The sequence below is a fragment of the Sceloporus undulatus genome, chromosome 4 (assembly GCF_019175285.1).
Source record: "Sceloporus undulatus isolate JIND9_A2432 ecotype Alabama chromosome 4, SceUnd_v1.1, whole genome shotgun sequence".
NCBI classification, from domain to species: Eukaryota; Metazoa; Chordata; class Lepidosauria; order Squamata; family Phrynosomatidae; genus Sceloporus; species Sceloporus undulatus.
The window spans coordinates 102,435,423-102,463,081 of NC_056525.1; the positions used below are offsets into that span (position 1 = coordinate 102,435,423).

Genomic DNA, 27,659 nt, shown 5'->3' on the forward strand with positions numbered 1-27,659 from the left:
TATTTTGTTAATTGCGAAGAGGAAAAGACTGCCATCACAGATTCACTATTTCTATGCCATTCAGTTCCAATAAAACGTGCTGACATGTTATGCTTGGAGGGGGGCCAATCGTAGTTAAGTCCACCTCGGCATACTTTCTTGATCTTGTCTGAAGTGCTACTCACATGAACTCCTTCAGTTTCTTCATCATTGCCATCTTTCTCACACACCAGCATGCATAATACCCCAGTTTAACTTCCTCTTTAATGTGAAATTTCATCTAATAAATTTTCTCTCACTTTTCTTTAAACTACTTTTGCGCACACTTAAGCCCACACCCAAACAAACTTTGGACATCTCTACTATACCAAAAATGAAGGAAAATAAAACTTTGGGGGGTAGCACATAGATCTGCAAAAACCAACCAAAGCTCCTGCCTTTGTTATGATATTATTTGTAGCATCCACCAGTAACAACATCACATGTGTTGGGTTGATACTTTTGTTAGTATGTTTCATCATCTGAAACACTTATTTCTTGACCCAACTAGCCATAGGCATGACACAGAAATTGCACAAATACATTGAATCTGCTCCTGAAATTGGTACCTTCTTGTCCTGAATCTCTCTTTCCCTCTATTTCTATGTAATAATCCTGTTGTGGATTGCATTTGTCATTCAGATCTTTTATTTTTCCACTCCAAATCTATATCACTGGTTTGCTGCATGAAGGAGGGGAAAATGCCATAATAACATGGGGTTTACTAAGCAATCACTTTTGATACACGAGGGGAAATGGTTTATCTCAACCAAAAATTATTAAATTATTTATTACCTGTACCTTAAAATGGCACCAAGATAATAGAGTGAAGTGCGCAGTGTTGGGCAGGTGGTACCGATTCTCTGGAGAAGAAAGGAGAGGGGGACAACCCCCCACAGAGATTGCCATTTTTCGTAATAACTCCACTTCCTTTCTAAAGTGTAATCTGTTTCTGATTCAATAAACAAACTGAACAGCATGAAATCCCAAAAAAATAAAAACAACCTAGGGGGCCAAAACAAGTTGTGGAATTAGCTGTTTATTTCTATGAAAACCTGTACGCATTCAGCAAACTTAATTATCCTCAGGGAGCAATCATTCCTTTTTAACAATTTTCTTCTTAATTATAATGCTTTTAAAGGCCTAGAATCAAACTTCGATTTCCGAGATCCTCATTTCCAAGGGACATCTTCCCAGATAGCCACTGAAATTCTTGTTGAGAATTTAACATCAGAAGCCAAATTAAATATAGCAGTGTTGGCCCTCGTTGTTTAATTCCAGGGCCCTGCTCTCATAGAGTGCCGACTTTGCAGCTTAACATTTGCCTTAAGTTCTTTTCTCCACTCACCACAGGGACGACCCCAAGGGTGGGTGGGTCTTGGGGTCCAGGACCCCCCTTCCATTAGAAAAATGAATGATGCCTGCTGCTGGGCTGCCGCACCCAAGGCCCCATTATACTGGTGGCACTTAGTCTGGACCCCCCCTCTTAAAAAATCCTGGCTCGTCCCTGAATCACCGCTCGAGTCACAACTAGAGCAGCACAAAGGAGGAAACTACATGGATCAACATAACACCAGGAGGGGAAGGGAATGTAAATCTCAACAGGTTTAGCACCCAGTCCCCCTGTCCACTTATCCAAATGAGGTCCTTACTTTTCACATTACACAGACCTGCAATGAAAAAAAAACTTTTTTCAACCCTGTAGTTTTTAATGTTATTTTGGGGTGCTGGATTAAAAAAAACCACACTAAAAATGTAATAACGCACACAGCTCTTTCAAAATATTTTATCAATTCAGTTGTTACTCATCTTTGATTAAATGCAGACACTGTTGTCCCAGTGTGATTTCTTTTAGTGCTTTTGAATGGATTTTTTTTCATATCAGCAAATTAAAGAATTTTGAAAGTCTATTGGCAGACTTTAACCCCTTTCTCACTCTTTGCAGGATAATTGTTTTTGAAGGATCATTTTATTCAGTCATATATTACAGCAGAGAAACATGAAAACATTTTGAAAAAAATCTATGTGATGGAGCATGTCTGAGGCCATTTTTGGATTTAGAATGCCACATTCTTATAAAACCAGCATACATTTTAAAATAAGTTTTTATGATCCTCAGTTCTGCAGGCCTGTGCTATATGCAAATAGAGGAGACCCTGGTTTAAGAGATGGCACTAATGATGCTACACTTATTTTGGACCACAGATGTGTGCAAAACCAACAAATGGGAAAATACACCTGGCTACTCATTGGGAAGCAATTTCATTGGGAAGCAATTTCATCCATGGTGTTCATATTACATTCCAGTCTGAGGGTGTCTGCTTTTTCGCTTATTTAAAACACATATTGTTATGCTAACAATGGCACAAATAACAATTACAGCAAGACATACTATGATTACAATTACAGTAGTCGTATTTAACACACTGTTCTTGTTTCCATCATCAGAAGCAGCTGGGTAAGTGGTTTTTCCATGAGAAGGAGTAGTGTGTGTGCCTGGTGAACTTTGGGGAGTATTATGTATGTCATCTGAAGTAGTTCCAGCAGGACCAGTGGGAACAGGCAGTGCAGCAAGCAGCAAAACCGCTCTTGCGATATTAGATGGTTCTCCAACATTGTTGCTGTCATCGATGGCACGCATGGCAAAGTAGATGGAGGTGCCGTTTTCTTTTGTCAAGTTCTCTGATTTATACAGAAAGGACTGTCTGACCCCAGCAACTTCTGGTATCAGGGCAGAAGTGTTCAGAGAAGTAGCAGTATTAAAGCTAACATCTCTTAATTCCAAGGGATTTTCACTCATTTTTATTTCATATCTTTCAGCTGCAAAATAAAAAGTAAACAACGTGTGTGTGTTAAAATATGTCTTCTCATACTTCAAAGCTAACAATGACAACTGGGCATTTTGCTGTCAAAGTTGAAGGATATTGTCCTCATTCAATTCTCCATGTAGAAGCTGGCCATACCAACATTTACTGGCAACAGGAGAGCACCTGAAAACAGTTGACTAGCTCAGGGCTTGCAAGGTAAGTTACGTGGTACGTTTAACAGCCCTGTCTTCAAGTATCTTTCCACCATTTATCAAACTTCCACCACCACCACCATTGCAATCCCTGCTCTAGATGGACGTCTCACTTGTCCTAGAGGAATGGCTGTCCTTGAATGATTAAGGCCCTGTACAGACCAGCCTGAAAGGCTGGACTGATGGAGGAGTTGGGCACCGCATCCAAATGACTCATGCCCTGACTCTGCCCCCAGGGCACAGTGACACTCCTCCTGCGCTGCGTCCATACGACATAGTGCCAAAGGAGCGCCATATAGCTACGTCACCGTGGCTATGGCACCCTTTCAAGAGTGCAAAAAGGCTCCTTTTTGCACCCTCAAAAGACTAGATTGGGGCCATGGCATGAGGTTGCCACGGTCCCAATCCGGCGTGAAAAGGGGCAGTCTGTAGAGCCCCACAGGTTTGTTTTTTGTTGTTGTTGTTGTTGTTGTTTGGTGGATTTCAAACTTATAGTCTTATCAGAACCCTGTGAATATCTTGTCCATCACATACAGCTCTAATGTGTGCCTGAGACATGATCACCATTGCTAATCATGTTCCCTCTCTAGGCGTGATGAGATTAGCTGTTTTCTCTACAAACTGAAAGCATGACCTAAGCAGCAAAACACATTGTACATACCTAGTTTTATTTGGCAAAGGAAACACCATACAGAGTGAAAACTCAAATTGTTAAATATCAGCAAAGAGGGCCTTATTTCCTGTGCCACTACTGTCCTCAGCCCTCACTGCTGACAAAAAGGATACTCTTGCTACTATCAACAGGAGAAAAATAAAGAGGAAATTTCAGTTAAATTATCTCCTTTTTGAGGTTGTAGCTACACTGTAGAAATAATGCAGTTTGATACCACTTTAACTGCCATCCTACAGAATCCTGGGATTTGCAGTTTTGCACTCTTTGGCAGAAAAGATTAATGACACTATAATCCATTGTTCTGTGTTCTAATCTCTGGAGCAACACAAAAAAAGTGTTCTCCTTTCTCAGTATTGCATCCTTTCAAATATTTAAATTCAGGTATTATGTCATCTCTTAACCTTTTCTTCTGCATGCTAAACATACCCATTTCCCTAAACTGACTCTCATAGGGCATGGTTTCCAGACATACCACCGTTTTTGTCACCCTGCTCTGGACACATTGTCAATATCCTTCTTGAATTGTGGTGCCCAGAACTGGACAGAGTATTCCAGGTGAGGTCTGACCAAATAAAAAAAAAGTGGTATTTTAATTCCCTCAGTCCAGACACTATATTCCTACTGATGCAGTCTAGAATTGCATTAGCTTTTTTAGCTGCCACATCACACTGCTGATTCATGTCACCTTGTGGTCTTACTAAGACTCCTAGATCTTTTTACATTTGGTGCCATCAAGCCAGGTGTCATGCATCCTATATCTGTGTATTTCATTTTTTTTTTCTGCCTAAGTGTAGCACGTTGCATTTCTCCCTGTTAAAATTCTTTTGGTTAGTTTGGGCCCAGTTCTCCTATCTGTTAAGGTTATTTTGAATTGTGATCCTGCCCTCTGGAGTATTAGTTACCCCTTCCATTTGGTTCCATCTGCAAATGTGATAAACATACCCTCTATTCTATCATCCAAGTCAATGATAAAGATGGCACCCTGCTAGTCAATTCTCTTCAAGATGAAAAGGAGCGATTGGTCAACCAATTACAAATCCACCTAACAGTAGCATACAGTGGCATTGCTAGGTGGGTGTGGAGGGTGTGGATCACACCGGGTGACACCCCAGAGGGGGATGTCACCTGATTGGGTGGTACACCTGAAGGATCCGGTAGGGCTACTGGTCAAGTGAGAAAGGGCTTTCCTGCTTGCCCAGCAGCCCTACTAGAACCTAAATGGGCCCTCTGTAGCACCATCCCCTTCAGTAGCAGAGCCCTGGTAGTGTAGTGGTTAATGCAGCCACTCACTCACAGCCACAAGGTTGTGAGTTCAGTTTCATACAGGGGCTCCAGGGTCACCTCAGCCTGGCACCCTTTTGAGGTTACTAATATGAGTTTGTTGGGGGGAATTAGCTTAGACATTGTAAACTGCTTAGAGACTGCTTAGTTCAGTACGAAGCAGTAAAGAACTATAGCTACAATTGCTACTGCTATAGCAGCAGCTGCTGGGGTAGAGGTGCCTTCGGAGCCCTGCATGGCACAACCCATACAGGACTCTGGAGGCCTTGAGGCGGGGTTGCAGTAGTCTGGCCTTCAAGGCAATTCCCCCCACCCCAGCACAGGGTGACACCAACCCGAGTGATGCCACTGGGAACATAGTCTATCCCACATTTTACTAGCTTATATGCAAGAATATAATGGGAGACATTATTGGAAGCCTTACTAAAATCAAGATACACTACATCCACAGCATTTCCTTCATCTACCAAGATCTAACTCTATCAAAAAGAGAAACAGACAAAGAGAGAAGATTTGGCTGGCATGATTTGTTTTTGAGAAACCCATTGTCTGTTAGTGATTATGGCATGATGAACATTAATCAACATTGTGTTGCACACAGATTAAAGACTGAAGACCTCCCAGAGTGGATGTTTTTATGTCCCTGGCTATTCTAAAAATATATGAACATTAAGTAAACATGTGTACAATGTTGTTTAAGTGCTCATAAAAAATAAGAATGGGCTACTTACTCCCTAGAACTAAATGTTCCCTGTTTATTCTGAATTTTATTACCAAAACATTATTTGATAGTGATTTTGGAATTAACCGAAAACCTGACTGAAAGATTCTTTCTGGCACATCCCTTTGTTGTGTGAATTTCTACTCCTTCTTCTTTTCTGCCCTTTTTTCAGTATCTCTGATCCTGATTTTACCTTAATCTAGAACAAGGATGGGTAAAATGCAGCCTACAGTGTATGTGAACCTTCAATTCCTTTTCTGTGCCTCAAAAGGCTGGGCCACATGTTGCCTGTTACTGGCCTAAAATATGTGCACCTCTTCCTGCAAATCCCAAGGGAGACAGGTAGTGGTGGACCCATGTGCCAGTTGAAACTCTCCATAGGAACAGGGTATTGCTGCTCCAAGATCTTGAAGGGATAGAATTGCTTGTATAAACAGAATCTGGTACTGAATTTTCACCTTATTATGCAGAAAATAATATCTGTTTTTCAGAAGAACTAAGAAGAGTCCCATACTTTAGCAGCACTGCACTTACCTTTTCCAGAATCATAATCATTCCCAGGAGCTGTCCAGGACAAAAGGAATTCATCATCCTCATTCAGTTCTACCTCAAGGTCAGTGATTTTACTTGGCGGGAATAAATCTGGGGGAGTCCCACTAGGAACGCCACTCATCACAAAAGAACCTCCTGATGTTGTTCTGCTGAAACTTCCTAGATTTGCTTGGATTTCATCTTCATTAGGTTCAGGCTTTGGTTCATTCAGCTTTATTATACCTAAGAGAAAAAGTTATATTGAAACGAAAACTTATCAGACTATGTGATTACAAACCTCCAAATGTTCTTATTACTCTATTCCTCAGATGTGTCCAGTCTAGTTTTGCTAAAATTTGTCATTTTTCTTTTTTTACTAAGAAAGAAACATTCTTTTTTACATTAAATTTTATTTAAGACAAAAGAAAATGAGAAGGTGTGGTATCTAAAACGGTAATAAGGAAAGGTTTAAGGAAATGAACAGTATATCTGATTGTTGAAGGAGAGGATGAGAATACGTGGATGTTTTGTAATAGCATATCTATGTTTTGAATGTGTAGTGGATGTAGTAATTCTTCAATTCATAATGTAATGATTCTATGGAAAATTAATAAAGATTATAATAAAATTAATTAAATTTTATTAAGCACATAAAATATAATCAATCACATAGAACACACATTCCACACAAAAACACTAAGTTCATTAAACAATACATTCCATATATAGTATATGCTGTTATTCTTCTAGCATATTATCTTGTCCTGATAATTAAGTATTGCCATCGTACCCTGTTTCTCCTTTAAATATTTGGGTACTGTGGACCATTCCCTCTCAAATTTTGCTAATGAATTGTATTTAATTATTTGTGTTATTCTACCAATTTCAGTTATATCATATAGTTTAATAACCATTCTTCTTGAGTAGGATTGGACTCTGTTTTTCACTTTTTCACTAAAGTTATTCTCGCTACAGATACTAAATAATTTTTTTTTTCATATTCGTTCTCTAATTTACTTTAAAATATTCCTAAAAGATACATTTCTGGTTTCATTTGTAGCTTCTTAAGAAAGAAACATTCTTAATATTCCCATTCTTAACTAAGGAGCTGACAAGTGTGCTTACCTGCTATCTTATTGTCCTCAGAATCAGTTATGGTGATATTGGCACGGTACAGACCATGCAAATGCGCCATGCTGACACTGATTTTAGGATTAGGGATTGCACGGCAACCACACAGTCCCTAACCTTAGCCTGGTGCGGCAGCGTAACAATGGTGGTGTCCCATTGGCTGCACGGTCCCTAACCCTAAAAGAACTTGGTTCTTTTTGCGCTGCAGGTCAGACGTCACAAGTGCGCCAATGGTGCACTCATGATGTAAACGATGCATGGTGCTGTGTGGATGCCACATGGCGCTTACGTTCTTTTTGCGCTGCAGGTCAGACGTCACGAGTGCGCCAATGGTGCACTCATGATGTAAACGATGTATGGTGCTGTGTGGATGCCACATGGTGCTTATGTACATGGGATGCCACCATTGTTATGCCGCCACATCATGCTAGGGTTACGGACCGTGCAGTTACCACGTGGTCCCTAACCCTAAAATCGACACCAACATGGCGCATTTGTGCAGTATGTACTGCACTACTGTTTTTCTTTTCTGAGCCTTCAGAACCTTTATATATATCTTAAACCTTTGTATATTTTGTCCTTCTCTAGGAACATGCTTCCTTTGTATCTTTATGAGTTTGAGGGTCAGGCAAATGCTCTCTGAGGATCTGACCCAAACCAGTGGTTCTGTGATCATAACGGTATAAATACCATAAATAACAACAACAACAACAACAAGAACTGCTGAATTGAGTCATACTGGTTGGACCAATTTAGCTCATCGCAGCTTCTTTCAGTGGGAAGGCTGACAGTGAAAGCTTTGCACACCTGTCACATTACCGCACTACAGTGGCTGCTGTTCCACTATAACTGCTCTGGCTGTCTCCTATTGCATTCTAGGATTTGCAGTTTAAGGAGGGTCATTTACAATTCTCAGCCAGAGAGCTCTTAGGCCTCATTGAACTACAAGCCTCAGAATGCAACAAGAGGCAGCCAGAGCAGTAACAGTGGAACAGCAGCACTATAAGAGTGTAGTGGAGTAGTGTGGTTGGTCTTTGCATGGTTGTGGTAAATGGACAGAAACAATATTGTAAGGGAGCATCTGTATCTTTCTCCACATTCTTCCCTGCCCAGTGATGACATAAATCAGCAAGCAGTTTGTTGCATAAGATGCATCAATATAGCTGAGGCAGAGATGTCAGGCTATTATATTTTTTATTTTTTGTGAATTAGGGGGGATATTTCATCAATTTTCAGCATATTCTGTACACAATAAGATTATCACACCAGAAAATTCTGCTGGGATATGCATGGGACTGAAAAGTCAAAACCAGATGTTATCACATGCAGCTACAGCCAGGTGAGTGCATCCTGTATGCAACCTGGACCGCAGCCACACTTATCCAGCAGCTTTTCAAAAACAGCAAGCTCCCAGGTGCAATAATCTCTTGAATTAGAAGGGACAAGGCTGATTACAGTATTGTACAGTCTGTCCTCCGTATCCATGGACTTTCCATCCATGGATTTGAGCATCCATGAATGGCAAGCTCGTGGGGGGGCAGTGGTGGTGGCAGCAGCAGTGGAGGATGAGGAGGAGGAGGAGAAGGCAGGGAAGGCAAGGAAGATGGAAGAGGAGGAAGGAAAAGGGGGACGAGTGGTGGCAGCGGCGACAGAGAGAGATAAGAGGAGGAGGAGGTGGGGAAGAGGAGAAGGAGGAAGGAAAAGGAGGAGGAAAAGGAGGCAGAGCCATGGCAGTGGCGATGGAAGATGAGAAAGAAGAGGAGGAGGAAGAAGAGGTAGCCCCTCCTGCCTGCCATGGTGGGAGTAGAGAGGCTCATAGTACCCATTGAGTACTGTGGGACTTGATCATCCAGGGATTTTGGTATTCACAGGGAGATCTGAAACAGTTCCCTGCAGATACCGAGGGCCCACTGTAGCAGAAAAAATAATTATGGTTACTGTATGTGAGAGTGTATATGTAGGCATGTACATCTAAATGTGTACTCAGTGTCCTTATGAAATCAATAGGCTTATTGCACGGCACTCGGAGGAACGGGAACAGAACAGAAGGGAATGGAATGGGAGGGGGAATGTGTGTTAGTGCACAGGAGAACGCATTGATGCCGCTGGGAGTCCCCAAACCATTCCCTAGCCATAGCACAGCAGCCGATTTTGAAGAACGGTTCAAAATAATCCTGTTTTCCCCTGTTCCGTTCCCTTCTGTTCCTGTTCCTTCGAGTGCCATACGATAAGCCTACAAGACCTACTCAAAGACAAGGGGGTATTTATTTATTTACTTGCTTATTTAATATCCTGCCCTTCTCCCAGTATGGGCCCTGGCACAGAAATAGCAAAAAGGAACCTGTATTTCTATAAGAATAACTATTTTACATCCCCCCCCCCCGCAAGTATTTAGCTTCATTTTTACCACCATTCCTTTACAGCAATGTTATTTCATAATTAATCCTCACCATTTTCCACATAACCTGGTACATAGAGAGACTGGCTTTGCCTGCGGACTCGTCTGACAATCTTGTCATTCCCTTGGACACGCACTTTGATGCTGTATCTGCCATTATCTCTGAAGGCTGTAAAATACCGTGAGTAGATTCCATCATGCTTCAGAATATCGGCACCTTAGTATATAAAACATAGAGAACATCTTTAAAAATCGTACTGATGATCAGTAAAAAAAACAAAAAACAACAGCCTGTCTAAAAGGAATCCAACCTTGTTTTCATGGAAATAGATAAATGCAGCAGTGTTCCCACACCAGATGTGACCCAGTGCGGGGGGCAGGGCTAGAGGGAACGGGACTTCCAGTGCGGGACTTCTGAGGACTTCCGGGATAGCACGCACTCCCTCTCCCTGTACCACCCCCCTGTGCATGCCACTCTATCCCCACACACCAGTCAGGAAAAGGAGGGAAAGGTGGGCAAGAGATGGAGCATGGGGGGTTGGTCATGCATGGAGGCATGGAGTGGCATGCACGGAGGTGGCACGGGGAGAGGGTATGAACACCACTCTGCCCCCTGGAAAAGCACCAGACAGTGGATGCAAGACAGAGCGTGCATGGGGGGATAAAGTAGCACACACTGGGAGGATGGAGCAGCACAAGCGGGGGACAGAGCATGGGGTGGGGTTGACTAGGCGTTACCCCCTTCCTGGGGTATCACCCCCCCTCCTGGGGTGCCACCCATATGGCCTTCACCCCCAGCACACCCACAGTGATGCTACTGGATAAATGTTTAGATATATATTTTGTGTCTTTTATTGGAATGAGTTGATTCTTCATTCTTGCATATGCTTAAAGCAATTTTGATATAGGTGTCATATCCATTATCTAGCCCAGTGTGTGAGCTACAGCATCTCCAGTTCCAAGAGATATGAACATAGGAAAATTCTGAACTGCTTTATATCTCAAATACTTCAAAATAAACCACAAATACAAAGGAAAATCATATTTTATACATTAACATTTTTAAGATATACAGTGGAAAATCCTAAACTGTATAATACTTCAAATTCTACACCACAAACTGCATGTAACTCCACAAACACTTCAAAATAAATTTACCTGAACCATCATCAAGGAGTTCAAGCTCTGTAGATATTTTTTCTGACTCAACTGTAGCCGTGACGTTTGCACCAATAACTGGCAAAAATCCTTGACTGACTTCTGCATAAATGACAATTGGATTGGGATAGTTGTTGGTATCTTTGTTCATATAAGACTTTACAGTTACTGGAGGCACAGTTGCAGACGCTGCTCGGGTAGTGACTGTTATTGTAAGGACTTGAGCTGTTGTGTGTGTATTTTGAATTGAATAAGTCCATTCTCCTGCCTGTAAATCAAAGAGTTAAAATATGAAATGCTGCATATACGACTTTTGGGGAAAAAAGACTGTCCCATACTAGTATGGTCTGTCATGTTACTTTATCTGTACTTAGCTGCAATTTCAACAGCTCCATCAGACAGCCATTTTCCCATTTCAGAGAAGAGACAGATACATTTTTAATGACGTAAGTAGAATATAAAAATCAAGACAAAAAAACAGTTTCTACCTGAGCAGTTCCGGGAATCCTGAGTCGAGCTGTTCGGACATTGGTGCTCTCAATTACAAAATCAGCCTGAGAATATCTTTTTCCTTTGGGATCTATCATAAAAATGCCTGGTGGATATGTGCTCAAGCTCCATGTAACTACAAAGAAAGTATCATTTCCCACAGTTTTATCAATGGACACAGTTCCATCCAGCCATTTATGGGGACTGATGCTTTCTCCTTTACTTTCAAGCTGTTGCAAATAAAATAAAAATAAAATAAAATTCAATAGCAGCAGTAAATACAGCAGAAAAATAAATATCTATTAGACTGTGTATCTTATTTCAATTCTTATACTGTACTTAAGCTGATACACTGCTTGGAAGGTATCTGCATTATAGATACACTAATGGACAAAACCAAACAAAACTAAAAAACAAAACCACCACCCCATAATGTTCTTATATATACAAATGTTGTTTTGTGCTTTATAGATCTTGATTTTCAAGTGGTAGTCAAATTGAAATCTGACTATGGCCCGACTCCCATCAGTGATAAACTGGGATTGCACAAGCGGGATATCTTTTTCTCTCTTCTTCGTGCAGTGTCTTACACACAGAGAGAGACAGAGACAGACAGACAGAGAAGCAGCTTTAAAGCACTAGAGTCACTTGGCCACTGCATGGCTGAGAAGAGCAAGAAGAATCTTGAGCAGTGTTCAGCTACAGCTCTGTAGTCAGGAAGAGAGCTCATTTCACCTACCAGATTGCTAGTAAGTACATTTGTACTCATTGGAAAGTACAGTGTCAGCTCCAGAGTTGCCAATCACCCTTGAAGATAATTCCCTGATTGGCTTTCCTGAATGCCCCCAAATTTCCCGGAATGGGGGTGGGACTTCTGGTTCAGGGGGTCAAGGCACTATGGGAAGGCTAAAGGGGGCAGGACTTCCAGGATGGGAGGTATGTCAGGAGGTTTTTTTGGGGTGGGAAGGTATTTGGGGGCGGGTTTTTTGGGGGGGTGGGGAGAGATTGAATTTCCCCGAAGGCTGAATTTCCCAGAATCTTCCTGGAAATTTAGCAATCCCTGAAATGTCCCGGAAAAACTTTAAAATTCCCAATTTCCGGGGGAAATCCTGGAAATTGACAACACTGGTCAGCTCCTTTCTCCCAGAGATGCAGCTGAATGCTGACTGAATGGCTCCTTCCTTCCGCTGGCCACTAAATAACTATGGCTTGGAAGGGGCTTTCCTACAGAGGCAGAGTAGCGAACTGTGCTTGCAGAGCATTACACTGTGCACAGCAATATGCACCATGTGCTACCCCCTCCAATAGCTTATTGCCAGACATAACTAATCTGTTAAACTGCTATGTCTAGTATATAGGAATAACTTCAAATCCAGCCCAGACAACACTGATAGGCACTATCTCAGAGTGGCACCACTCATATCTGCAGGGCCAGTTGCAGAGAGAAGCATTAAGGGGATTCCTGTGCAGCCCCATGGCCATTAAATTGTGGAGTAGCAGATGGTTTCATCTTGCTATTAAATGGCTACATGAAGCCATAGGTTTAAATCATAGAGGGTTTGGTATATATCTCTGGGAGAAACTGGTATGCCATTCGATGTTTAACAATAATTATCCCTATCATTGGAGTCAAATGAGGTGCTGGACCAGTTCTGGGATGCTGTAATAGGCTGGATGAGGACCAATAAACTGAAGCTGAATTCTGACAAATTGGAGGCTCTGTGGACAGGTGAGTCTTGAATTAGGTAAATCACCTGTTCTGAATGGAGTTTTTTTTTTCCTGAGGGAGCAGATGCATTGCCTGGAAGTAGTCTCAGATCCATCCCTATAACTGGAGGCCCACTTGGCCTCTGTGGCTTGAAATCCTTAGGGCCAGATTCAATTGGTTGCCAGCTACAGACTTTTCTGGAGATAACCTAGCCATATAAATTCATGCATTTGTAATCTTCTGATAAGACTAGTATAGTATGATGAAATCTATGTGAGACTAGCTGTCAAGAAGATACGAAGCTGCAGCAAATGCAAAATGCAGCAGCCTGATAACTGACTAGAATATCATCAAGACAGCACACAATGCCAGTCTTAAAATAATTGTACAGGCTGACAATATGTTTTGGTCTCAACTCAAGACACTTGTGATGTCATTGGCTGCATCTGCATTGCAGAAATAATCCAGTTTGATACCACATTAATTGCCATGGCTCAGTGCTATGCAATTCTGGAAACTGTAGTTTTGTAAGACATTTAGCCTTCTCTGTCAAAGAGCTCTAAAATTACATAACATAAATATAAATTATATCTCTTTATCTATCGTGTATCATATCATATTATTTATTATATAAATCATTAATTAATCTTCTTTGCCTTCATGAAATATATTTATTTGGGTCCAGGTTATATGAAGAACTGTATCTCCTTTTATGAGCGCATTAAATCCCTAAGATCATAAGGAGAGGCACTTCTCTCTGACCCTCTCAGGCTCATTTGGTGGGAATGAGGAAAAGGGACTTCTTTTAAATCCTGTGCAACTCAGATGTCAAGGCTGGTATATAAATTTAATACATTTCAAAGATTTAATATATAATGGTTTAAAATCATTTAAATGTTTCTTTAATGTATAGTTACACTTGTTAATGCTTTTGTATTGGTTTTTATTTGTACTGTTTTAAATTTGTTGGAGTCTCCATATCAGAAGAAAGATGGGGTGTTAGTAGTAGTAGTACTAGTAGTATCCATGTGTTTATAAGGAGTTTTTTTGTCTGTATGCTGCCTAGGAAATTTTAAACTGATATTGAAATAGAAATTAAAATTGAAACATGGAGGTATTCATGCTCACATATAAAACTCTGGAGTCAAAGATGCATATTTCTTAGTAGCATGTTTCGATGGCATGTCTGAATTGTTCAGAAGATATTTCATTAGTATAATTCCATATAATAGTAAAGTGTAAAACAAAAGAACAAGCAAATAAAAATAGAGTAGTGACTGGAAGTAACAGCATTGCCAGTAGAATGTCCCTTGTGGAACTAATGAGGATGTATCAACAAGATTTGTGCAGTAGTTACAAAACACAACTGCTTGATTACTTGATTGATTGCTTTGTTTGCTTCTTTCTTTGGTTGGTTGGTTTATATCTCATCTTTCTCCCCAAATGGATCCTGAACACAGACTGCAGATTTTATTCTATTTTGTATTTTGTATATTTCTTGCCTAGCAAGTTCAGGGATGCTACTACTTTCAACTGTTACCACCACTACCCCCCAAAAGCCCTGCTGGCTCTCAAATCTTTGAAATCCAAACCTGTATAGACTGTTGACTGATATTTCCACTTGCAGATGAAATACTACTGAAAGCATCTATGAGACCATTGGAATCCAAACTATCAGTGGCAGAAAATTTCAAACCTCCTGAAATATGATTAGAAGAGTAATTAGGATAAGCTGACAGCTGAAATAAAATGTACATATATAGTAATGTATGAAAGTGAGATTGTACAAGAATAGTTGCACATCCAGTGGCCCACTATTATATATAGATATGGGTTGAACCTGTGCTATGCTGGCCTGGTGCTCACCCAGGTTGTTCCCCAGGTCAGCAGGGGACAGGCATGTGCTTACATGCCCATTCCCATGGCACACTGGGACCTGCTACCAGCACATACTTCTTACCTTGCCGTATCAACGTTCCTACTGTAAAGCCCCCTGTCACCATGTCTGACATGGAAACGAGATGCCTGGCTGCACCCACATGGAGAGCCATAACATGGCAAAGTAAGGAGCACTGGTGTGTGTGTGTGTGTGTTTGTTTGTTTAAACAGCCAGAGTTTGCTGCAAAGTTTCCAGGAAATCTGGTATCAAATTGACCTGGGGTAAAGGCCATTTACCTCTGGATTGGGACGGAGCCACCAGATCCGTATCTGGTCTGCTAAGATCTAGCCCAATCCTGGCCTTGGGGTTTTGGCCTGTGCCATCTAAACAGGTTGACATGAGGCCAAACATGGGCCTTTTGACCTGCGTGGACAACCTCATAGTTGTATTAGGATCTGTAATTTCTTTAAAAACAGCATTGTTCTATTATACAAAGGAATGCAGCAAAATTAATCCTCCTTTTTTTCCATTTGCAAAGACCATACATTTACAACTAGCTAGACATTCAGATTAATGTAAGAAATTTTACAGTGTGACATCTTATATAAGAATTATTATAAAGGCATCTCTCCCCACCCCTGACAAAAGCCACATTCATATACATTTACATGGATGGTCCAGGACAAATGTCACACTAACCAGTTATAGTGCTATGATTGCACTTTAACTGCCATAACTTTTTGCAGTTTGTTGAATCACTAGATCTCTCTAAATACCCTTCCATAAATAGCAAATCCAAAATCAATGGGATGGAAACACAGCAGTTAAAGTGGCAGTGTATGACTATAATTATGCATTGTGAAAAAGCTCCTGGTGGGCCCTGCTAGGCAACTGTAGTTTTGACATATGATCAAGCATGCTTTGACATGGTAGCAAAAGAGTTGGCTAAACACTAGGGTTGTGTGTGCTCATGGAAGAAGAAAATGGCAAATGCAGTTTCTGTCTTTTTCTTCTTCCATATGATATCCCATATCTTTCCAATGTGTTTCCTGAATCTTTTGCAGGGTGCAATTAGCCCTGTTCCACCATCAGAGCTCAATTTTCATTTCTTAGGATCAAATCATAATGGTCTGACTGTAAATCTATCAAAGCTGATAGATTTAGAGGTGCTATATGATGAACAATATTCTGGTTATTCACACACCAGTCATGTTTGGAGACATTTCTAGTTCTATTGCAGCATCTGGTCCCAAAACTATAATATGGACTAAAGATCCACTATTTTAAAATCAGTAAAACAAAAATACATAGTATTATCGTCTCTGTTGGTTAAGAGCACAAATTTACAGCCTTTTTGCTCTTTTACCTGTCATATCTGCCAGCATTTCTAGTTCTTTTGCAGCACTTGGCCCCAAAGCAATGGTATGTATTATAGATCCACTACTTTGAACTCGAGAAAAACAAGAGCTTACAGTCCCATCTTCTCCATCTGTCAAAAGCACAATTTCACAGCCTTCTGTACTAGTATATTTTTGTAAAAAAACCTAGATGGAAGAGAGTATTTAAAATTTTAGCCACCATATTAGCAGAAATAATGCTGATGCCAGAGCAAGCTGCCTGAAGTTAAAATATAGAAGAAACATCTTCTAAATTCTACAGAAACTGCCAGTTTATGGAATGAAATATGGATCAACTAATCTCCTTTTTGTAAGGGTCAGAAGCAGGGTTTTGTAAGATGGATGCAATGTAGTTTGCTATTGTTAAAAAAGCAAAACTGTATGCTACTTTTTTGTTTTGAGGGTGGAAAATCAAATTTTACACTCAGCTAGATAGACTTTAAATAAATCATCATAAGGATGATTGCCCTTCTCTTCTCTCCCTAGATTCTGTTTATCCACTCAACAACTGTAGCACATTTTTGCATTCCTCTGGATTGGTAAATGCCCAGCTTGGCACAATTACCTTAAGCAGACTTTGTAACAGAACTCTGGGGTATACCCCTCAAACTGCCCCACTAAACACTCACACAAAACATCTGTTCGCCTTGCTGCCTGTTCACCAAGGAGATTATCATAAGGGAGCAAAGCAGCTTGCTCCCATCCTTATGGCGTGCTAACTGCATGGTCATAGGGAAGATTATCACACCCCTGTGAGCTTATCCCATCCTTCTGCCATCCAGAAATAGTAAAGGGTGTGATAATCTTTTGGTATTAATGGAAACTCCTGCTAACACCAAATGATGGCTCCATTACTCTTTCCACATGACAGAAGGACAGGATAAGCACGCAGGAGTGCGATAATCTTTCCGCTGATCAAGCAATTAGCATGCTTTAAGGACGGGAGTTTGCTCCCATCCTGATACTCTCCCAAGCTTCAAGGTCTGGGGCTGTTACTATATAGAGAGCAAGTGGCTGACTGACTTCCTTGCAACAGATGGCCTGCCCCCTCTGAGACCATGTGCTCAGGCAGAGGACTTAAGCATACCACAAAAGAACAATAGAACACTAGTAAACATACAAGCAAGCCTCCTCCTAGTTCACACAAACAGCCTTACTTCAACAGACACGACAGCCTTAACCTAACTATGAGCACAAACAGATGGGCCAAATGAAGCAGCTTCAGTCCACTTTGGAGGTATGCTGTTTAAATGACACACACCTCCTAAGATGCCAGAAGCCATGCCAAAGCAGTGCTCCGGTCCTTAGGACACATGTGTTGTTTAAACAGCACACCTTCAAAGTGATTCAAAGCTGCTTCATTTGACCTGTCTGTACAGGCCCAAACTCTCTCAAAAGACTCTCTAGGGTTGGGGAGGTTTAACCCAATAGGCACAACCTCACCTCATGCTCTTTCTTCTACTATGCCCACACAAAATGTCTGTCAGCCTTTCCAAAAGCTAAGGGACTGGGGCTACAGCTATATAGAGAATTAGAACTATTACTTCTTAGTCTATTCTGCTTTGGTCAGAACTTACATGGTGGTTAATAACTGGATGTCAGTCTTCTTTCATTAAATTTTCCCCTCAAAGTCATATATATATACTTGACAACCAGTCTCCTGGGCTTTTCAATAATTGGTTCCAAGATAACTGGATAAATAAGATATAGTCCAAAACATCTAGGAAAAATAAGAAACGAAGTAGCTGAACATTTTTCTCCTTTACCTGAAATCCTGCAAGCACTCCAGAGCATATGCTAGTTCCTCCACTTGCTGTAGTAGGAAGATAAGTTTTAAGAGTTGCACGCACACTGTCAGAGGTAATTTGTTGTAAACCAGTCTTGATTGTTGCTGCACTATTGAATGTGACAATTCCAACCCAAGAACCTTCTTCAATTATCTGTAGAAGAAACAGTCCTGCAGCTTCTTGCACCCGAGTAATTCGACTGCTCTGCATTTAGGAAGAAGATGTAGAGTCTTGAATACATTTAACCAGATTCATTTTCCAAGCTCTGGACTGCATTTGCACTGCAGAAATATTCCATTTTGACACCACTTTAACTGTCATGGCTCATGCTATGGAATTCTTGGAATTGTAGTTTGTTGTGGCACTAGAACTCTCCGACAGAGAAGGCTAAATGTTTCATAAACAATGACAGTTCCCAGAATGCCATAGCACTGAGCCATGGCAGTAAAACTGGTGTCAAAATACATTATTTCTGCAGTGCGGATGAAGCTCTGGTTATCAGCATCAGTCTCTGCTTCTGCTTTGTTATGTTTGTCATCAAATATAAACCATCAAACAAAGGCATCATGTTGTTGCTTTAGAGCTCCACAAAGGCATCCCATCTTCCGTTGTCCTGGATCCAGTTGTGCAGGTTCAGGTACTCAGTCATGGACTTCCAAAAACCAAAGGTTTACCCAGACTGAAACAAGCTTCCGTGCCCTCTCACATGTCAGTTTATTTCTTGATTTAGTGTGAGTGTTTCCAAACAAAGATCAGTTTCTTTCGATGCCCCCTAAAGGAAGAAATGCATCTTGCTCTTCCATTAGAGAGTTCACTTTTTAACCTAGGACCTGCTTGTCCTCATTCAGTGCACAGAAATTAGAATAATTTGACAGTGTACATAGTTTTAAGAAATGATTTCGAGAATATATGAGCACCTTGTCTTAAATATTTTATGCTAAAATTAATGCTAAAACATTCCATAATTGATTTTCTTTCAGAAAACAAAAAACAAAAAAAAAGTGTCAGGAAAAAAACTGGGAAAATGTATGTGTTTTTTCCTGGGTTTTTTTTGGGGGGGGGCTTCACATCTTTAGGTGAGAGACTTCCTGAAACCAGATACTGCTGACCTTATCATAGGAGCTCTTTTTTCCAGTTTTCCCTACAGATCTGCTTCTGGTCATTGGGCAACATACAAAGAGACAATTTCTCTTTCACTGACAAAGCAGGATTATGACCATTCTACCATTCCCATGGAGCTGGATTATATCGCTTAATCAATAATCTGTGACTGAACTATATATCTGTTACTCTGATTAAAGAAGCATCTATATCAACATATCTAATCAGATACAGTAAAATAACCATAGCCCTGTTCCGCAGGGGCGTAAAGTATGTCCCCAGGACGTACTAGGATTAGGAAAGGGCGTGCTTTACACATGCCCCTAACCCTAGTACGTCCTGGGGATGTACAAAATGGTGGCACCCATTCTACACGGGCACTGGCATCTTGACGTTGTGGACGCATAGCGTCCGCACGTCTCGCGACACAAGTGACATCGCGAATGCACCATTGGCCACTTGTGGTGCCACTTCCGGGGCCCAAAAAGAAGCCACTTTTTGCGGCTTCTTTTTGGTGCGTACGGGAACTGAGCAGTTGACCATTGCGGTTCCCAGATGTAGCAACCGGCAGTGCCGGCAGAGTGCCTATTTTGGGCACCTTGTAACGCACCTCAATGTATCTAATGTAATGAAGAGTTTTAGATAGAAAGAGAGATATAACAGAGATATTGTTCCTTTGTGTTGATATTTACATTGCTATTAAATTCCAGATAGGAAAAAAATGAACTTACTAAAGACATACTACCAGAAACATCCAGTACTAAACACACAACTCTGTCGTGGATTTGCAGCAATGAGATACTGGGTTCAGGTGGAGGAGCATTTATTGGGGATGAACTGGCAAAGTCAGGGGAATCTTTAATGACTTCCCAGGTGCTTCTGAAGTTGCATAGTTTGTTCTGCATATTTGTTGCCTTGATGTTATGGTTGCTTTCATTACAAAACTGAGTGACCTAAATAAAAATGAAAGAAAAGTCAGGATTATAGCCTTATTATCAGTTTGTTTCTGAATACAGTCATTTATTTCATATAAAATGCTGGCACAAACGTGTGGGTGGGGAAGAAAAGGTAGCTACAGAGGCTATGTGGATTTTAAATTCTGAATAGATTTTCTTCATAATCTCACAAGAATATAATAATAAACAGTTAATAAAAGTGTAAGGAACAAGAGTATAATAAAGATTTTGAATGGTTTGGGGTTAATGTAAGAAACAATTATAAGGACAAGAAAGCACAAATGTAACACAGGCACAGTACCAACCGCCATATAGCGGCGTACTGGTGCCATTTCTAGGTTAGGGAGCATGCACCAACCATACACTCCCTAACCCTAGTTTGTGTGGATGGCGCCGTCGTTACAGGGCACCGTCCACACGAAGCACATGATAATGTCATGCACACATCGTGTCCAAATGGTACGGTGCATATGTGACATCTCCGCGCTGCCTCAGGCCGTTTATGGCGGCCTGGCTGCGGCGCGGGAAGGACCTCTGAAACGGAGCTCCTTTTCGCTGCGCACATCATTCCTGCAGCAACCAAACAGCTGCGGGAACGATGCCGAGGAGAAAGGAGCCAGGCAGTCCCTTTCTCCAATGGCTGTGGCTCCTGGGGTGTTCGGGAGGATGAAGCCCCAAGGACACCCTTTTTCTGGACCATGGAGAAGCAGCATTTTGCCACTTGGCCGTAGTCTGGAAAAACTCCAGATCGGGGCCGCAGAGCTCCCAGTGAGACTGCCCTGGCCCCAATCTGGAGCAAAAGGGGCGGGTGCAGGCTGCCCCTTTGGAGCAGTCTGTACAGCACCACAGTGTAGCAAATAAGGTATGTCAATAACGTATCAAAATGTGAACAACAACCCACACAAGTGATACTGTATTTAAGTTAACCTGCAAATAAACCTATAACGTTGTTTCAATAAATGACTTACTGTAGTGCTTTTAAACATACAGTTACACACTACCAACATTGAGGAAAAGATGTTGGTATTAAGTCCCCTTAGCAGTATGGGGGGAAAGTAGGTCTTCATCACAGATTAGTGGCAGCTGTGGCACAAGGTGACAAAGGAGTAAAAGCATATTAAAAAGGAAAATAAAGAGGTTTGGGGCAGTGCCATGATATCACTGTCACAGTATCTATATGTTAGCCTTATATAGCACCTTTTTAAGATTTCTGTGTTGTTGTTGTTGTTTAAAAAAAACCATAGTGCCTACTCAGGTGAATTGTCCCTTCCCCACTCATGCCCAAGAGTGTGGGAAAACAACTAGATATACAAACAGAAAAAGCACAATATCTCCAGTAGTATGGAAAGGCCATTGCAATTCTGCTTATTTACTATGGAAGAGCACATTTTAGATAGCAATAGAAATTTTAGATAGCACATTTTAGCACTGAACACTAAAGTGAGTATTATTCATGCCATTGTATTTCCCATCACTATGCATGGGTGTAAGACAGTGAAAAAAGTGGACAGAAAGAAAATCAACTCATTTGAGATGTGGCTCTGGAGAAGACTGAGGATACTGCAGAGAAAAAGATAAACAAATGGGTACCAGAGCAAATCGGATCTGGACTTTCCCTAGAAACCAAGATGACTAAATTGAGGCTGTTGTATTTTGGCCACAACATGAGAAGACATGGTTCACTAGAAAAGACTATAATGCTTGGAAAGACAGAGAGCAGTAGAAAGAGGAAGATCACATACCAGATAGATAGACTCAATCAAATAGGACATGACCCTAAGAGGCCGTACAGACCGGCGTTATACACCAGCCTCGGGGTAGAGTGGGGGCGTGACATCTTTATGACACATACCCCAATGCTGCCCTGACAACGCCATCATGCCATAAGCCCAACCACATGGCAGACAGCATCATAGCACTCCTTTGGTGCTGCATCCAAATGACACAGTGCCAAAAGGAGTGCCAGAAGGTGCCACCACGGCGGCAAAAGTGCTTTTCCCCCTCAGCACAAAAAGGAGTGGCATTTTGCCATTCCTTTTAGCATTGTGGAAAGGCTGGATTGGCACCATGGCATGTAGTTGCTGCAGCCCCAATCTGGCCCTGAAAGGGGCAGCAGCAGGCAGCTCAGAAGAGGCAGTCTGTTTAGCTCCTAGGTCTGCAGAAACTGAACAGGTTCACTGAGTGTCTTAGAGCTGCCTCATTCATGGCATCACCAGAGGTCAAAGTCAACTTTGAGTTAGCAACAACAAAGAAATTTTCATTCTGGAAACTCCCCAAGAGTCACTTAAATTCAACAATCACCACCTGCTTCCTTCTACCTGGAAATAAGTTTAGGACTTTGTTCAGATTGTGTTAAGGACAGTCTCCTAGTTTTCATGTTTGATGTTTACCAATGTATTGCCCATTCTTGCTATTCTAATATTGAGCTATGTTTATGCAATCATACTATTTTGATTTACATTTTTATACTGTTATTGCCCACTTCATACTATATGCATGTGAAGGGGTTCTCATGTGAGGAGTCCACATGTAACCAAGGAATAGCAGGGTTCCATGATTCATGCTGCCTCTGGGATCATGCTCTTGTTGCCCCAACTCTCACACTTTAGGGATGAATTCCTATAGCTGAGCTTAGAAAAGTTACTTTTTTTACTACAATTCCCAGAACTCCCCAGGCTCCATGACCACTTTATGAGACCTAAAACGTAGTCATGTTTCTGAGGACAGGAAGCTGACACACATAGAAGTTCATGCGCAGAGCTCAGTGTGCTGTTTGTGGACAGTTGGAGGCAGAACTGGGGAAAGATATACAATCCTAGGTTAGAGACAGCAGTGTAGTCCTTATTCAAATGGCATCTCTGTAATCAGGGCTGTGTTATGGCCATGCTGGAAATGAGGATTCCCATTAGCCAGAGTGAAGTGGCTGCTTAGCTGGCACAGACTTGGAGGCACACAACAACAACAACAACAACAACACACCACTACAGCTAAATTGGGAACCAAGATCCACTGAGAAGCTGTACAATACTTTTGGGGCAGTATCTTTATCCAACTACTCTAACAATGCCAAGCCACAGAACTGTAAGGAGCTGTTTTGTGCTGATGTCCCCACCTTGCACTAATACATTTTGTTAACTATTAGTGTGCTCAAAAATCCAGTCCATTTTCTGTTGACATATGGTTGCCAAGAAGGTCTATGACCTGTGCACCTTAAGTTGTCATCATATCAGTCATTAACATTACTACTAAAACTCATAGACTTAAAAGGGGGGGGGGGGAATGGCACACAACACTGGCTGGCACCGTTGTCTCCAAATGACATATTGTTCTTGGCTCTTTCAAGAGTGCTATTTCAGAAAGAGGGATTCTGTTCTTGGGGGCTTTCTTTGGCATTGTCTGCTCTTCTGTTGCAACTGGCCTGTGGTCCTGCAGTAAGAATATAATTCTTCACCAATTTTCTTCTAAAAGCAAGGGACATGTAATTTTAACAATTTTCTTCCCAATTACAAGAATATCTTTAAAAACCAGAGTTTCTGAAGCCCATTTGCAATTCATACCATAAGTGTAATGGTGACCTACCATCATAGACAAATAAAAACAAAATGGACATGGATGCTATAAGAAGACAGAAAATTAATAAAACTGATGAAAAAACTAAAGAAAAATAATGAAAAAAGAGCAGGAGAAAAACAAAAAAAATGCACCTTTAGAATATCATAGAATTGCACTGGCAATCAAGAGCAGCAGAAACGAAAATGAAAGTGAACAAGCTAGAGAGAACAGGGGGAGAAAAACTAGAGAAGAAACTAGAAGGAGAAGGAGAGATATGAATGAACTTTTGGGATTATTGGTGAACTAATTAGCAAAACTCCACTTTTGCATTAGATGCAGGAATGCAAACTACAGTGAGTGTCTTAAATTCATACAGTATTTAATATGGCAAAAATTCAAAAAATATCTTGTATTCTTGAAGACAAAGGACTAAAGAAATATCTTTCCAAGAGACGTTAGTTATACTTACTGAAGAGAGACTTTGCATGTACATTATAGATGCCAACGAGGTTTGTTTTTTGTCTGGAATAAATTGACATCCTGCTTCATAAAGCTGAGTTCGATGTTCAAATTTGCATTTTCTGGTAGTTCCTTGGTTAGTTCGAAATATATACTGTCCAGTGATGCCCTCTGAGCATCTAAGTAATATTAGGAACAAATATAGTTAGCAGGCCAAATGATAATGTTTTGACACAAATTGTGCTATGATGTTTGAGATTTAAGACAGCCAAGAAGAAACCTTGCTAATAAGTTGATTGATAATATCAAAACATTTTTATGCTAATGCTGCAAGGATATGGATTATGTCATACCACTACAGAGATCCAGTGTGGTGCAATGGTTTGAGCGCTGGACTATGACTCTGGAGAGCAGGGATTGAATCCCTGCTTGGCCATGGAAGTCAACTGGATGATCTTGGGCAAATCACACTCTTTCAGCCTTGGAGGGAGGCAATGGCAAACCCCCTCTAAACAAATCTCACCAAGAAAACCTCATGATAGATTCACCTTCTGCTTGCCATAAGTTGAAAACAACTTGAAGGCACACAACAACACAACACTACAGCTAAAATGAGAACCAAGGCCCACTGAGAAACTGTACAACACTGATTTGCTGCTTCTCTTCCTTGCTTTCCATCCTCACAAACCCCAACAACATGTATGCTGTTCACTCACTGTTCAAATACCATGAAAGAATGGATTACATTTAGGGAGTGGGGGAAGCCTTCAAAATGCCTCTAAATATGTCTAATAATGCCCTATAAAAATAACTGTTAAAATAGAGAAAATACATTAATTGTACAACAAAACAAGTAATGCCACTCTGGAAATTACTTTTGAAATTTAGCTCTGCTGTGCTTTCAATATAGAAAGAAAAGTTGAATTACTTTTTACAGGTAATTGCATTTTAATTTGTCACTTCATTATCTTTGGGACCATACAGTGATGAAAGAGTAATCTATACATGGTAGAAGAAGCTTTATCTCCTACAGAGAGCAGCCATGCAATTGAATATTAGATATATATTCTAATATTAATCATATTTTACAGGTATGTAAAATACCTGTATTCTACATGCATTTAGAAGAACTGTCAACAAAGATCCTTGCTATAGTAATGACTTCATGACCACTGGTGATATACTTCCAGGATGGTACCTTGTTGCTTCAGCCTTCTTTGGTCCAGTAGTATAGAAAGGTGCATCATTGTTATATTCATCAAAGACACCCCATCTGAGGTGAGCCCACTCATGTACCAAAACTCTGCCTGTGAAGAGTAAGGAAAAAATTACCACTGTGATTTATATTTACAACTTGTCAAAAAGTATGTGCAAGTATCCAGCTTCACTGAGTTAAAAACCTGTTAATTCTACCTTCACTGTGGTGCTCCGTCCCTTCTTTTCCACTCACTCTCGTGAATCATTTTTTCCCTTTCAACTGATCTTTGCCTCCCTTCCCTCATTCAGTTCTGCCAGCTTTGTCTGGGTTAGAAGCACCTTTGTTTCTTTCAGTGACATTTCTATTTCCCTCTGCTCTCTTTCACCCACCCCCCATTTTCTTCCTTGCTGGTCTTTCTCTCCTTCCATCCCTGTGCTCAGTCAGCCGCTTCTTCTCCTAACTTTCCTCTCCTAGTACCATGTGTTTTTCTCTCCTCTGCCTAAGAGTTACTAAACTCTTAGGTTTATCACATGAAGGATATCAGAAGTTTATCATGTGAATATCCCAGAAAAATCATGTAATTACACAAAACAATTTCACATGATGTCGCACAAAACCCATCACTAAAGTGATCACAAGGAAGCATTAATGCACATCTTTTTACTTTAGGGATTTCACCGACAATGCATTTCTGATATCACTTTATATGTGCAATTGCATGTGATAATCATTCAGGCATTTACTCGCCATTTTCGCTTTATTTGCGGGATGCTTTAAATGCACTTTAATCTCTCTTTAATGCTGAAATTAGCCCCAGTGTGATAAACTCTGATTCTCCAAAGTCAGGCAGCAGCATATTTGTATTTTGCATATTTTTGCAAATCACATACTGAGTCATGAAAGATAATTGATCAACACACACATATCATGCACTGCTAATTTTCCATTCAGAAACATTCCTTTCAGAATGATAATATACATTATTAGGCTAGGTTTTCTTAGAGTCTTTCCAGAAAACCCAGGGTGCACAATTTGTAGTGCAAGGTGTCTGGGGCAATCCTATAATCCCTTTTCTTTATCTTTACCACCTTATCTCCTTACAAGACTCCTGTGCCTTTAATGGTTTCAAGAGACGGAGATATTAAACAGATATTATGGTCCAAGGAGTGGAATTTCTTTAAAGTTTAGAAGCATCAAAATCAACATTGGCAAAATTTTCAACTGAAGTCAGCAAATATAAAACAAAATAAAATAGTGGGGGTTAGACTTGATGGCCCTTGAGGTCTCTTCCAACTCTATGATTCCATAATTCTATTTCAAATGCCCATTTCAGAGAGGGAAAATGATCATGTAGCATGTCCAAAGCACATAAACATTGTCTGAGCAAATTAATGTTTTTAAAGAGCTGCAAGAACCAGTTTCAGAGATGGAAAAGGTTTTCATATTTAAGAGACCTAGAGCATGCTCAAGGCGAAGACTGCGCAAGCAGTGTGGATAGTAACTATTGCAAATATATCCATTTCTAAGTAGAGACATTCTTCACCTCCACAGGGCTGTTGCCTAATTTGCTCACAATAACGGTGTGCAAGCTTACCAAGAAAGAGTTGCAAAAACATTTTGGAGTGAAACAATATTTTAGCAACTAGACCCCACACAGACCCCATAATGGCCATGAAGGAAAATTTATCCAGCTGGGTCTTTGTCCAGCTTCATGCCTACATGGCACAGTGATGACTGTTTAGAGACAACTCTGTTCTTCAACTCCCCACCAGCAACATGACACACTTGCTTCAGCTTGCTAATAGCTGGGCTGATGCCATATAATTTGAACATTGTAAACTTAGGACACTTCAGAAGAGTATTGAACAAATGCCATTCATGTTTTCACAGGACTTTCCTTAATCAGTTAAAAACTGCATTTGAATTCACAGGAAAAAAAACCTCATGATCCATAAACATCATGCAAACTGTCATTTGTCAAGAAGTTAGATGTGAAATGAATTTTCACAGGACTTCCCTTAATTAATTAAAAACTGAATTTAAATTAACAGACAATACCTCGTGATCCATAAACATCGTGCAAACTGTCATTTGTCAGAAAATTAGATGTGAGATGAATGTAGCGTCCCTGTTCTCCACACCCTCCATACTGCAAAGTGTAAGGATCATCTCCATATTTTAGGAAAGGATCAGCTACTATGAT

At 40.7% G+C, this 27,659-nt stretch overlaps 1 protein-coding gene across 1 annotated transcript in view; it reads right to left on the reverse strand.

Annotated features, from left to right (window-relative positions):
* Positions 1–2,261: 2,261 nt before the first annotated feature.
* LOC121927591 (calcium-activated chloride channel regulator 1-like) overlaps positions 2,262–27,659 on the reverse strand; it is a 40,416-nt gene continuing 15,018 nt past the window's right edge. Inside the window, exons 4-13 of the mRNA XM_042461331.1 lie at positions 24,269–24,437; positions 20,023–20,244; positions 18,170–18,394; positions 16,373–16,550; positions 14,720–14,826; positions 11,419–11,649; positions 10,931–11,198; positions 9,825–9,989; positions 6,247–6,486; positions 2,262–2,838 (exon numbers count right to left, since the gene is read on the reverse strand). Coding sequence (XP_042317265.1) covers positions 2,315–2,838; positions 6,247–6,486; positions 9,825–9,989; positions 10,931–11,198; positions 11,419–11,649; positions 14,720–14,826; positions 16,373–16,550; positions 18,170–18,394; positions 20,023–20,244; positions 24,269–24,437 — 2,329 coding nt within the window. The 3' untranslated portion in view covers positions 2,262–2,314. The remainder of the gene's footprint in view (positions 2,839–6,246; positions 6,487–9,824; positions 9,990–10,930; positions 11,199–11,418; positions 11,650–14,719; positions 14,827–16,372; positions 16,551–18,169; positions 18,395–20,022; positions 20,245–24,268; positions 24,438–27,659) is intronic.